This window comes from Lepisma saccharinum, unplaced genomic scaffold, assembly GCF_977018435.1.
Source record: "Lepisma saccharinum unplaced genomic scaffold, izLepSacc3.1 HAP1_SCAFFOLD_173, whole genome shotgun sequence".
Classification (NCBI taxonomy): Eukaryota; Metazoa; Arthropoda; class Insecta; order Zygentoma; family Lepismatidae; genus Lepisma; species Lepisma saccharinum.
Window position 1 is genome coordinate 424553 of NW_028142974.1, and position 14617 is coordinate 439169.

The window sequence follows — 14617 nt, forward strand, 5'->3', positions numbered from 1 at the left end:
ATACGCGTGATACCTCCCATGATACGGGAAAACATTAAGATTTGCAGTAAATAGACACAAAAACACAGAACTTACATTTTAACATATGAATTCTGAATCAATTTATCTTGATTATGCAATTTAAAAGGAACCAAAGTTGCACATCATAACGAAACTCACAAAAAGAAATCACAGTAACAGCACAATCTCTCTCTCATGCACTTCCATTAATCTCGTAACCTCCAGCCAAGATTCATATCTATCAGGCGGGGTGGTGTACTTCAACAGTCTGTTCATACGTCCGGGAAGGATGTCAGCGTAAATATATATATATATATATATATATATATATATATATATATATATATATATATATATATATATTTATCCGACAACCAATGTGACTACCATCAATTTGAAAATTCCATTTAAAGTGACGACCGGGTGTTTAGGACGACCGTATACGGTTGCCATGAAGGCAACCCTGCTTATCGTTTTCCTGATACTCGAGAGAGTGTAATGAACTGTCGTTGGAAATACGTCATTGATGCCACAATGATAGTAGAATGTCAAAATTGTGAAATTTTGAAGTAATAGTACAATAAACTGTCATCGAAAATTCGACCATGTTGCCACATTGGTAGCAGAATGTCTGGATTGTATATTTTTTTAGTTCACGGTTCCTCCGCTTGGAGCGCGACAGTCGGTCGCTGTATATGTTGATTTTATACACTTTGTTCATAGTTTCATTAAAGTGGCAACCGAAAACGAAGTTGGTAGCATTGGATAAACCACGTGAGCGTTCGTATACATTTCTTTCAGACTACCGAGTACACGGTCCACCAACGCGAAGAAGCAGGAGTGATATTTAATGTGAATGCTTTGTCTTGCTTGCAGCGTTCCGACATGCGCTAGCTGCAAAAGGAAAACGAAGAAGTACAAACTCAAATAAAACTATGGTAAGTTGAAGTTTCAGTAACTTTATTTAAATAGCATACTATTGCACGTACGTAAGTAACTAGAATATTCTCAATTCAGACAAAATATGAGGTTATCAAGCTAAAATCGGTGTTACTTTGTGTGTATGTGTGTGGGGAGGAGGGGGAGGCCGAAATTATTAGCGTAAGATTGTGGAGATTTTAATTTAAATCTACTGCAGTGAGATCGGACTTTTGTATGTTCCACGTTTAAAATTAAATCAAATCAATGATTTCATGCGCAGATTGTTTTAGGGCTGCTTTTTCTTGTCCTATTTTGTCAGCGGCTGGAAAGCTTTATTTCTGCATAAAAAATAAGAAATAGAAGAGCCGTCCATTAGTAGCCTGAATGCTCATGAAATTAATTTATTTCATGATCTGTGTACGAAGTAATCTCTAAGACCAGAGTTTGAGATACATAGTATTAGGATGGCGAAGCACTGTAAAAATAGAAGTGGCAATGATTTACATTAAATTTGTCATAAATGTTTTTAATTCAATTTTTTATTATCTTGTAACATGTTATATTTGCGATATGATTCTCTCCCATGCCGTTACAATATATTTCCAATCAATGTAAATGAGTTTTTGTACCATTTCAAAACTTTTGACTAATCGCGACGATGAGAATGAGTGACGGAGTGATGACATTTATGAAGGGACATTCACAGAGAACACTCATGCCCAGGCCAGAATTCGAACCAGGGATCCCTAATAAATTATTGAATAGCGTGTTACAGTAGAAGCATGCACACCTTTAACAACATACCATTAAAAACTTTATTATTATTTCCAGGCGTCGAGAGCGAAAAAGATCTTACAAATGGTTCGGAAGAGTAGAGGTGGTGGAAGAGACACCCTAACTGGATGGAAACCAAAATATGAAAGCACAAAAGGACTGTCAGAAGAGGAAAGTAGCTGCGTTTTGCAAAATTGTAAGTTTCTTTGTTTCTGTAGGCTTTGTTTATACGATTGTTTACATGGACGTAACTTGGGGCCTAATTTTAAAGGGGCAGAATCTTACTTTAATCTTAACTTTGGGGGCCAGAATCGAAAAAAAAAAATGCCATCCCATAAATATAGAGTTCACGATTATTTGCTAAATAACTGACATTTGTGAAATCACAATAAGGACTCTGTATTACTTTGCTATCCAGGTCCAAGAAGGCTAAAGAAGTTAATTTTTACCAAGTCTGAAAATTTTGGATTTGCATAATATTTTGATTACATGCTACTATATGATATGCACTTTTGAGGATCACATTGCTATAATTGTTAGCACATTGCCTGTCAGGCTGAAACTTAAACTAAGCTGCTCCTATGTGCGAAATGGTCCTGAGATTTGGATTCTGTGTTAAACTGTAGGTTCAGTCCAAAATTACTTCTGTATGGCAGACTAAAATTTAAGTGATCAGACTAATTCATTTTCTTGTATATATGAAACCCAAACTACTCACGAAAATATGCTGTTGATGTTGAATTGCATTCTTGCCTAGTGAACAGGCGCTTGAATGTGTGTACATACAAAAAACGTTATGATGTAGTTCAAAACATGAACATTTTTTTTTTAAAAAAAACAGCTCTCTTTCTGTATACTTGCATTTGGTATTTCATGAAGTAATCAATGCAGACAAATCAGATGGTTGTTCCTAGAAATTGTAATTCATTGTGAGTTCATGTGTAATTTGTGTGTTTTGAAAAAAAGAACACCAGTACAAATCTTCATGGCACTCTCAGAAGTTTCATTACTGCTGCCATTACTATTATTTTCAAATGAGAACCTTGAGGAAAGGAGAGTGAGGAGCCGAAAACAACATTTTGTGGATAATATTCGAATGTTGCTATGAAAAAAATATTATAATGTCCTCTTTAAAAAAAATCCAGATAAGATGATATGTACTACCTCAAACAAATTGTTATGTATTATTCGATTGCTACTTTAACTACACTTGTACAAGCCAACTGGGAGGGAGGGAGGGATGGGATTGAGTCTTTAGGTCTTCATAATGGTACAATGTCTCAGTACGTAATATAATGCAAATTCAATAGTTATTGCCAACACTGTACTTACGTAGTAGTGTCAAAATATATTTATTAAGATACACATTTGAATAAAAAATAAAGTGAATTATGTGGTTTCGAAATACTGTACGTCCACAGTTCTGGATATTGCAACAAAACTATTTCTGACTCCAAAACTTTATATCATAAATTGACACAATATCAGTTAAATTATTTGTACCATTTCATTAATTCTGAGGAATTTCTAATGTTCGACAATATTAATATTCTAAATTGTGAGAACCACTGAGCAATGTTTCTCTCTTGCATTAGCAATACTTTTTGTAATGCATTTTGCTTGGTTGTTAATGCTCCACCCGACCATCATCTTGCAAACATTGTGAGATGTAGGTTATATGCATTTGCTCTCAAACATACATATAATAATGGCAATAGAAGTATTCAAGCATGTGTACAATTTCTCTGGAGTTAAAAAAATTACAAGATTTTACCATCAGATATTTTAAGCACAGATGAACTCCCCCCAAATCAGCTATTATGTATGTCACACCAATTATTCATTTAAGGGAAGCTATTGTGCTTCAGCCCTGCCTGAAATGCACTGGACTTAAAATTATTATTATTTATGGCAATTTGTACATCACAAACTGAAATTTAGATTTCTTTCCTCAATTCATAGCAAAATGTGAATAGTTCATTCACATCGTTAATTAATGTATATGACAAAGTGATTGCAATCTGATTGCCTTTGAAAAACAAACAGTGAATATAAACATGTACAAAACATGAGATATGAATTATATGTTTTTATTCATAAACAAAATAACAAAGGGTCTGTTCCGAAAGTCACACGAGTTTAACACATTAAATGAGTTATGGTAACTGGCTGTCACATAAGTGTTTCCGTGAGTTTCATTATGCTGTTCCAAAAGTCTCATTCCGTGTGTTTCATGCAAGAATGAGATTCACCAAACGCATGGATCAGGAGGCTCGTTTGTTCGGTGAGAATAGTTGCTGCTTCCAGACAACGTACGTGCTGTTGGATTCAAATTGCACTAGTTCGGAAAATGTATTATAATTTTAACAGATAGCGATATGAAGCAACATGCACAAAATGAGTATGTCTATAACAGTTCTTAGAATGTGAGTAAAGTGAGTAACAGTGCCCACAGTAGAGTTTATTTTTGCAATAAGGATATTCCTTCCGCTAGACGCCATGTGGAAACTTTTTCTAAACAAAACGCTGCACCTGCGCTTTTGCCTAGTGTCCCATAAGTCTGTAAAATAACAGGTTTCAACAGATTCACAAGGCCAGTTATTTTCATTGGATGCGTTTGTTTCGTTAAGACTTTCGGAATGCACCCAAAATAGTGCCTATTAATAAATCTGCTTAAATTTCATGAATACAGTTTTATGATAACTGTAATGGTCATTCACTGTAGTTCACTTAAAGATATTTAAGATAGTATTTACTATTTTTTTCTCATGTATTTATTTTTAGTTTACCAAATGCTGGATGTGAGCAACAGTGAAACAAGGTCCTGTGAAAATAAACCTCATACGGTTTCCGAACCCATGTCATGGAGTGTAAATAGTAACGTAACATGTTCAGAGACAATATGCCAAGTTTTAGAAGATGCTGGAGGTTATGGACTATTATTACACAGTGATCCAAAAGTGAAAATTGAAGAAGTTGTTCCACCTTCACCTTCCTCGACAGTGTACTGTGGTGAGGAATGCAAGCAATATTTGCTTCATGATCCATTCACAGATTCCCATTCCATGCAAAGCAATTTCCTCATGTGTGTGAAAGGACTTAATTTGAGTGATAACATGATGACAGTGCAGCAATATGATTTGGGCGATGTGTGTAACACAGCAGATTCATGCATAAATAATGTCGCAGGGGATCATTTCACAAATTTTCAACCACAGAGTTTAGGTTGTTTGAAAACTCAAACTAATGATAATTTTGAATCTTCATCTTGTTCAACTGTTCATGATAGTGTAAAAGATCCAGACTACGTGAAAGGACTTCATTTGAGTAATAACATGATGACAGTGCAGCAATATGATTTGGGTGATGTGTGTAACACAGCAGATTCATGCATAAATAATGTCGCAGGGGATCATTTCACAAATTTTCAACCACAGAGTTTAGGTTGTTTGAAAACTCAAACTGATGATGATTTTGAATCTTTGAATTTTGAACTGTTACACTAAAAAGTTATCCAAGAAACTTCAAACACTTATAAAGTAAACTACAATACCAGCAAAATAATCATGTACAGTGCACACAGCCTCTCTCACTTGCCTCTCTCACTTCGATTAACAAATTACTCAATTATCACTTATCTAAAGATGTAAGACTTCATTGATATTAGCCAAAGTTTAAAATATGGGAAGGCACGTTGGTTTAAAAGGTCAACATTGAAGTTATTAGATGGCAGATTGCCTTAGCAGAGTGCCCTGTCACTGCTGTTCTTCACCATCAACTTTAATCTTTTAAATGTACTTACGTTCCCAAGTTTTATTATTTGACCATTCTTGTCTTACCCCTGAAAAAGGCATGTGGTATGGTAAAAACTTGTGTAAAAAAAGTACATGGCAAAACTGGAATTCAGTTATGTGGTGTAAGTTATCCTTTATATAATTCTTTGTGCGGAATGTTGTAAACATGATATCCTGGAATATCATTGAAATAAAAATTTTGTTGATCAGTTCTAATTAGAACTGTAGCAAGTAAGGGACAAATTATAGAAAATATCTGTGCAAATATGCATTATATCATTTTCATAGTACATATTGTATTGAAGAATGTGATTTTCTTGCAGAAACTATGATTAAAATTTCTACTGTGTAAGCCATTATGTATGTTGTCGACACTTGTAATGTCACCTGTTCCAATTTAAATATTTTCTGTTAATTTTGCATAATGATTGATGTTTTCCACTCGTAACAAAATTAAGAATGTTCTGAAACAAACACTGGATATGCATTCTCGCAACATTTCTCAAGTCAAGAATTGATAATTTATGAACACACAACAGTTCCTTATTTTCTCTGTAAGCAATGTTTCAACAACAATAATGTAACTGAAAATTATTACGGCCTATTGAAAATCGTTAATATATCTAAGAGAAAATATTATACTTACAAAAAAACGTTAAACATTGCAAATTGTATGCTTCGGATGCAGTGTTTGTTTAAGGATAAAATGCAATTTTATGTTACACTGAAATTGTGCTAGCTGTGCTAAAAAAGGGGGTTGCTTCTAATCCGACTTGTTTCTGGGAATAAAGGTTCTGGAACTTTTGAAGTTGTTTTCTTCTTGTGTTCATCATAAGAAATTCACAAAATATTGTGGTATCCCAACTAGCGAAAAGTAGTTGGCTCGACATTCGACCAACCATACTAAAAATGGTTTACCAAATATACGAACATAAAGCACTGGTAATTTTGGCTGTTTCCAAGGTTTGGCCAACATTTTTTTTTGTTTTGTTTTTTTCACGTTGTGGTGTCGTAGTGTAAACTTAAGTATAGATAGGTTTGTGTTGTGATACATAAACTTTATTGTGAGTCAAAATATAAACTTCAATACAAATTATTTGTGTAAAATGAAAATGTTCACAACACTTTTTCACTCACATGGTATCGTTGTTTTCAAGGTAGCTCAAGGTGGTAGAACAACACACTTTGTAGAGTTTACTAAGTTTTACACATTGCAGGGAATTTAGTCTGTACATATAGTTGTTTATTATGTATATAGTTAATGAATCACTTTCACAAGAATACTTGCAAAAATGTTCTTGTTCTGATACAGGTTAACAGACAACCATAAGGAATCCCCAATGCTGAAATATCTCTCATCCATGGTGGCTGACAAAGAAGTGTTGAGTGACTGCAAGTTATGAATAGCTTCTACTTTCATTAACAAAATATTATGTTTTCAGCATGTGCTGTGGCTGAAATTTTCTGAAACAATGTACATTTATAATTTACATCATTCTTATGAAATTTGTCTTAGCAGGATAAAGTAGTTTTTAAATCAAGGCACAGCTGTTAAGATTTTTTCAAATATTAGCGATATAATCACTATTTGTGAAATACACAAGAAGTAACAATTGCCCATCAGCAATTTAATAATTACAGGTAGGACAGAGTGACATATTTTTATGTAACTCAATGTTTTCAATAAGTGCTAAAGTTGTTTGATACCTGGCGGAGGCACAAGTGGTTTGGATCCCACTTTGAACTGTAGGTCCAGTCCCAATTAGCTGTACTATACATAGACTAGACTTAAAAACTCCAAGTGGAAAAGTTAACAAAAATTGTCATTTTTAAGTCAAGAATACCAGATAATTGCAGCTATAAAAGCAGGGTTCGCATTTTTTAATGAAGAAACAACTTTCCTTGTTTTCTTAAATTATTTTAAACCACGAAGATTGGTTGGTTGGTTGATTTGGTGCTTTAAGTCCACTTTATGCACAGTAAGGCTAATCGGGACTGGACCTACAGTTTAAAGTGGGATCTGAACCACTATGTGCTTCCAATGGGTATCGAACCCGGTACCCCTTGATTACAAGGCAATGACGCTACCACTGTGCCATCGGGGAGGCCGTTTGACCATGAAGAAAATAATGTTTAAAACATAATGCCAAGAAAACATATTCAGATAATTATCTGTTAACCCAAAAAGATAAAGCTTTATCAAAATGAAGACTAGTAAATACAAAAAGGTATCCCCCCCTTCCACCTTTTCTTACCACATGATATACTTGGCACCCTCGATACTTTCAACTGACCTTAAACTCTGAAAGAGGGAGTGATACTGTCTGGGTTCAATTTCTGTCTAGTTGACAAATTATTTGATATTATTTTATGTGGGTAGTCATTGTGACGAAGCATTGGCTTTAATGTAACCAAATTTGCCATATCTATTTTTTGTTTCAACAAGGTAAAAAAAAAAAAATTGTTTTTCAGAACAAAACTAAAAATATGTGTTTTGTTGCTTTAGACAACTCACACCACAGCATCAATGTATCAATCTTCCAAATAACCTGTGATAACCATCAAAGGAAAAGAGGGTACAACAAAAATGTATTGCAGTCTTTGTTCCAAAGCAATATGTGGAAAATACCAAACAAATTGCTGTTTTTAATGCAACTATGAACGTTAAATCATGTCAAAACTTTTTTGTTTGTTACTATCGGAAATAAATTATGTTGGTAGCCAATAAAGCCAAAGAATAAGGTCGTCAAGATGAGAATGCCTTAGCTTTAGCGTTACTGTTACTGATTTTCCACTTTAGCTGTTTAGGGTTAATCATCCAAGGAAAGACTGTGTTTCTAGTTATAATGTAAACACCCGAGTACCTTCTTAAAATACTTACGTTATACTTTTAAGTCTTCCATGTTGGCTGTTGGGAATGTTCAACTAATCCACAGTTACCAGGATCCACTCTATCCCTGTACTAGCCACTCTGTTGCCGGAAATACCACACATTTTATTGTGAATGCAAAAAAAAAAAAAACTAACAATAATGTACATTCCAGTTCAGATAAAGTGACACATTCATTAACTGTACAACCCTACAAAGTTTGTGTCATTTTACAAGAAGGGGAATGTACATTGAGTGCAGAACAAAACTGTTCATCCATGTATCAGTCCCACAAATGTGTTTTAAACTTTGGTAAAAGAAAAAATAGCTATGTGTTTTAAACAGAGTGCCAAGAATACATTTCTGATAAGTAATATGTTTATCATGCAAGGAAGGACTGCATTTCTAGTTACACGGAAAACATTTGAAGAACTTCTTAAAATATCTATTTACATTACTTTTAAATCTTACATGTAGGCTCAAGGTTTGGTTAATCCACGGTTGTCAGTCCCCACTCTAACTCTAGTGGCCGACACGTGTGTTGAAGTGATTAGCACATCGTGCTACGACACCAGGGGTCCCGGGTTAGAATCCCAGCTTAGGCATGGATGTTTGTGAGTGTCCCTTCATCATATCGTCACTCACCCTCATCTTCTCAAATTAGCCAGAAGTGGCATGAAAGCAATTAAAATAAAGCAAATCAATCTCTGTAGTTGTTTTACTGTTTTCCCAAATATCACATTTTATTGTGGATGCAAACAAATCACATTAACAACAATAAACAATGAGTGCGGAACAACACTATTCACGTGTTTAAATGTAACCTACAGGTAGTCATAATGGCATGTTTCTTTGTGAAATGGATACATATTTGGCCAATGTCTGTGCACAGTAAATTAAATAACAGAGATTAAGGATAAGTAAAACAACAAAATTTCAAATATCAAGTTTCAAAATATGTTTTAAACAAGACAAAGTTGAAAAAACATGCTTACAGCAGTGTGCTTGAAATGTTTAAAGTATTTTAAAAGAAAACAAAGTTTTGTGTTTTAAATGTTTAGAACAAGTAGTTTTAAACATGCCAACCTGTATGGAAATTGATGCATGTGTCACCAACAAGAATCTGCTTGGCAGGCATACTCTGACCTTTAAAGGTGTCGCAGCATGAAGTCAAATTTGCAACCATTGTTCTAATAACCCTGTATTGCTGACTAAATTAGTAATTGAAAGGTCGCAGAGGGGAAAAAGTCAACACTCGTCAAACTATAGAAAATTATATTTTAAATGCAAAACAGTACTGGATGTACAAATGAAAAGGTAAGGTTAGGTTTCTTTTGTTTCATTCACTGAACATTTTCATTGATCAAAGCATATGTAAGGGTTTCGTCAGTGGCATACTGGTAACACCGTCACTTTGTAATCAAGGGCTTGATATCCGTTTGAGTCTTAAATGGTTCAGATCCCACTCCCAATTTAAACTGTTGGTCAAGTCCCAATTAGTTTAACTGAACATAAAAGTGGACTTAAATCTCAAATTCAAAGCATATGTTTTTGGTACACTCCTGTTCACATAATGTCGCACATTTTATATAGTTCAGCAGTGGAAATGTGTGCCACTTTATGAAACAAAAGAAAGCATTTGTAAAGTACAGCACAACATGCACGTAGCATCAAATAACACTTTAACTTTACAGGTGGGGCAACATTTTTGCTTAAATTGTTTGATTATGATGATAAATCTAATAATTATGCATTTACCAATACTCGCAAAAGTGTGGAACATTATATTGATAAAAAAATATACACATAATAAATCGTTAGGCATAGACTAACAAGCTGTAGAGCATGGTTTCACGGCACCCTTAGTGTTTCAAGATTTTTCCGTAGCGCTCAAGTCAGAATGCATCCCTATCTAACACTTACAATGCTCATTTAGTGTGGTTAGGTTGCTTGCCTGAAGTTAAAAATAAACACACGTTTCAATTTCAGAAACATTTTATGTGTAAAAATTACTAAAGAAGCATATATATAATGTTATAATGTTATAAACAAAGGCCTCGAATATTTTCGCCAAGTGCTGAGAAAATCATATGTGGCTATTTTCACCAGCAAAATTAATTACCTGAATCATAACAGTACATTGTATTTTACCTTATTTCATTATATTCATTAGCAATGTTGTAGAACTTACTGCTAACAAGTCACCAAGTAGCGACAGTAGCAAAAATTACTGAAACCAGAAATTGCATCAATGGTGTTGGGAATATTTAACGAAGTAATTTTAATGCCAATAGCCCTAAACCTGACCGGCCTAACCTAACAATGAAAACATTTAAGAATGTAATGCCCCTTTATACTAATGCCTTGTGACATATTAGCAGCACCAGTATTTATCAGAACACCCTGCAGTATTTTTCCAACTCCATGGCATGCAGAAAAAAAATATTGCCAACATGAAAATAAATGGACACTGACAACTGAAGAATACACACATGTATATAGCATGCCAGACCTCAGTGTAGATCATGCACGTGCATACTTTAAAATCTGGTGAAAATAGTTCAAATTCTAGCTTCACCACCTGGTTAGGTTAGGCAGGACATGTTTGATTCTCTTTAGCATCAATATAAATTCCGTAAATGGATTCTACTGAGGTTTTAATTTACTTCTACATTATTTACCACTTGTGTACGATACTTAGTCACTTGTCAACGGAAAATACATTTTCCATGGGAAGCGTGCATACTTGCATACGGTAATTTATAAGTTGTTTTTTTTTTAAACATAAATAACATATTAAAACTGTTGATGACGGCAAGCACGTTTCCCACGTTAGTTTTCTATTTTTTTCCATCGGAATTCGCCTATTATGCATTGCGAAACATTCTTTAACATGGGAATCACGTTTAATCGCGAAACAAGAATCGATTTTGTAGCCCCACAAACCACCCACGGGTAGCCCCATGCACCATTCACGGAGACGAGGTATGCTTACGAGGTTAGGTTAGGCCTGTTAGGTTTCATTAGCATAAATAGAAAGCAAATATACCGATTTTCATGTTAAACACAATACACTCTACAGGAATAACATCAAGAAACATCACAAATGGTACAGAAACTTGCTAAGTAATTTCTTCTGTAGAAATAGTGTTCGCCGTCATCAAGAATTTTACCAATAACATTTTTCGGTAAAATTATCGCAGAGTTAAAACAGTTTTCTTACGTTTTACACAAGAAACTACTTACCTTAACACATTTCTGTGGACTCTCCTATGTTTATGGAAGTGTATTCTTTTCGAACGCAAACTTTCAGAAGCAAAATAACTTAATTTAAGAGGAAAATCATGTATTTTAATGCTAATGGAACCTAACCTAACCTCGTAGGCATGCCTCGTCTCCGTGAATGGTGCGTGGGGCTATTCGTGGATGGTTTGTGGCGTTAGAAACACATCGTAATGTATTTTTATACTGATGGAACCTAACCCAACAGGCCTAACCTAACCTCGTAGGCATACCTCGTCTCTGTGAATGGTGTGTGGGGCTATCCGTAGATGGTTTCTGGCGTTAGAAACACATCGTAATTAACTGGGAATGTGTTTCTTTCACAAGAAGAAATATCAATGACCATTAAAAACTGTACAGAAATGTCTTTGAAAAGTGTTTTAACTTTGCGATAATTTTACCCATTTTTCGAAATCCAAACAGTGCTCACTACTTTGATGAAGGTTCAAATTTTGTGTAACAATGATTGCCAAAATTCTACAAAAATTAGTCTTCCTGCTAAGAGAATTGGTAAAAAATTTATCATGTTGGGGGAGAGAAGAGAAGGGAAAGTGGTATAAGTCCAGTGTTGGCTAAATTGAGTTCAAAGCCTTGCTTGAAAGTGCTAATACAGATAAAAGTTAATTCCAATGCTGGTCCAGTGTGCAGTTACTGGTAAAAAGGACGTATCTCATCTTTTTGGGCATTTGTGTTCACACATACTATTTACATAAGCCAGCTGAGTAGTGTTGAGCATTCTTCTAGTATTTACAGAATGTAAAACTTTGAAATTGTTTACCAAAGGAATATTTTAAAATAAAAGGGTGTTGTGACATGTGCCCTTCTAAAATAAACACACAACAAAACAGGTCAACGGTATAAAATATCAAAACACCTTCATTCCATCTAATTCCATTTAAAAAAAAAATCTTCCAGTTTTTCACAAATGATTTCGGTAAAATTCTGCTCCATAGGAGATGCCTGGAAATCATCGAATTTCATGTATGTTACATTTGTACTTACTTATTATGCATTGCTGAACATAGTCTGTGTGTTTTTTTTCTGATTAACACGAAAATCTGTAAATTTGTTTTGTATTTATGCTAATGGAACCTAACCTAACCTAACAGGCCTAACCTAACCTCGTAGGCATACCTCGATCCCGTGAATGGTGCGTGGGGCTACCCGTGGATCGTCTGTGGGGCTAATGTCAATAGTGTGTGGGGCTAACGCCAATGGTGTGTGGGGCTAGTGCCAATTTTTTTTTTTTGGGGGGGGGGGGGTTACAGGAATTTTTTTGTTTTGTATTTATGCTAATAGAACCTAACCTAACAGGCCTAACCTAACCTCATAGGCATACCTCATTCCTGCGAATGGTGCGTGGGGCTACCTGTAGATGATTTGTGGGCTAATGCCAATGGTATGTGGGGCTATTGCCAATGCTGTGTGGGGCTAGTGCCAATGGTGTGTGGAGCTAGCGCCAATGGTTTGTGGTCCATCACAGACAACGGTCGTCAAAATTTGGTCGCTATGTTCTGCGTAACGTAAGTGAAAACGCATCGAAGAATACTGTCAGAAATCGAAGTTTTTGAAGTGAAAACAGCAAAAAAAAACATGCAGACGACGTTTAGCAATGCATAATAAGTAAGTACAAATGTAACATATGCGAAATTCGATGATTTCCAGGCGTCTCCTATGGGACAGAATTTTACCATGATTTCAAAATTAAAACATCCTTGAAAGGGCACGTTTCCCTTAAACGTTCAGCTACATACATGACATGAAATATAATGTTAGTAGATATAAAACGGGCATTTAAAAACAAACCGGTTATAACCGGTTATACAAGTGTCATGTGCCATCGGGCACTTAACAAGTGCAATCAGGTGACCCTGTGTCGGGATGTGTCATGTGCCCATCTTGCATCTTGGAACATGCATGTTAGAACATGTTATTTCCCCAGTAGGGAACAGTGCATCTTGGGCTAAACTGGTTATAACTGGTTATACAAGTGTAACTTGTCATCGGGCACTTAAGAAGTGCAACTTAAGGCTATGCCTACCCCTCTGCAAGAGGCCACTTACACTCACTTCCGGTCCACTTCCGGTCCACTTCCGGTCCACTTCCGGTCCACTTCCGGTCCACTTCCGGTCCACTTCCGGTTATACAGTGTAACTTGCCCCTATCCGGCACTTAACATCAAGTGCAATCACGCGACTCTGTGTCAAGGGTGTGTCGCATGATTTTTCTTGCATCTTGGTCCAAGTTCACCCACACCCATTTTTGCATCTTGGGCATAAAGTTCTGATACTTATTTCATGATAATAAATAACCCAATGAAAAATAATGCCAATGAACCTGTTTGGATTTAAGAAACATATTCAACCTGTAGAGAAAACAGCTGTAAACATGGATGTAATTAAAGAAATTCATCGCCAATTAAAAGGAATAATTATCATCCATCTGAATAGTATCTGGTATCAGGTTGATGAGGATACAGGGAAACAATTGCTTGTGTTCAATAATAATCTTGCATCTTACAGAATTCCTGTCACAGGTAAAATTCAAATATCTGTTTCTTCTAGCACGGGGGAAGGGGGGCCCCCTACGGGGGTAAATATACATATAGGTAGAAATCTGTATAGAATTAAACACAATAATATGAACCCCGACAGCACATACGATGTAGAGAAAGATGATTATCTCTATGCAGAAATTATTGGCGAGTATGATAAGCTAATCCCCTTCTTCATGGAAATTAAATTAATTTATTCTCTCATGAATATATAAAAATACCGTGAACAAAAAATAAAATTAAATAACACATATTCGAAAATTAATATACATAATGGATATATTTGGAAACAGAAGAAGACAAGAAATACCAGATAATTCAAGTGACATTGCCAGACTAGATGAAAGATTAAAAAAGCTTAAAGCTGACTTGTTAATCTTACAGAATTCACTAAGTTTAAATATACAAACAGAGATTACTAAT

The 14617-nt window shown here is 35.2% G+C and overlaps 1 protein-coding gene and 1 long non-coding RNA gene across 3 annotated transcripts in view; both read left to right on the forward strand.

The window, feature by feature from the left end:
• Positions 1-14617, forward strand: part of LOC145982447 (uncharacterized) — a 109582-nt gene that overhangs the window by 57808 nt on the left and 37157 nt on the right. The gene's annotated exons all lie outside the window — the stretch shown is intronic.
• LOC145982445 (uncharacterized) lies at positions 809-6163 on the forward strand. The gene is made up of 3 exons (XM_083115927.1): positions 809-938; positions 1753-1891; positions 4480-6163. The coding sequence occupies exons 1-3, from the start codon at positions 936-938 to the stop codon at positions 5199-5201; spliced, it is 864 nt and encodes a 287-aa protein (XP_082972053.1). The 5' UTR covers positions 809-935; the 3' UTR covers positions 5202-6163.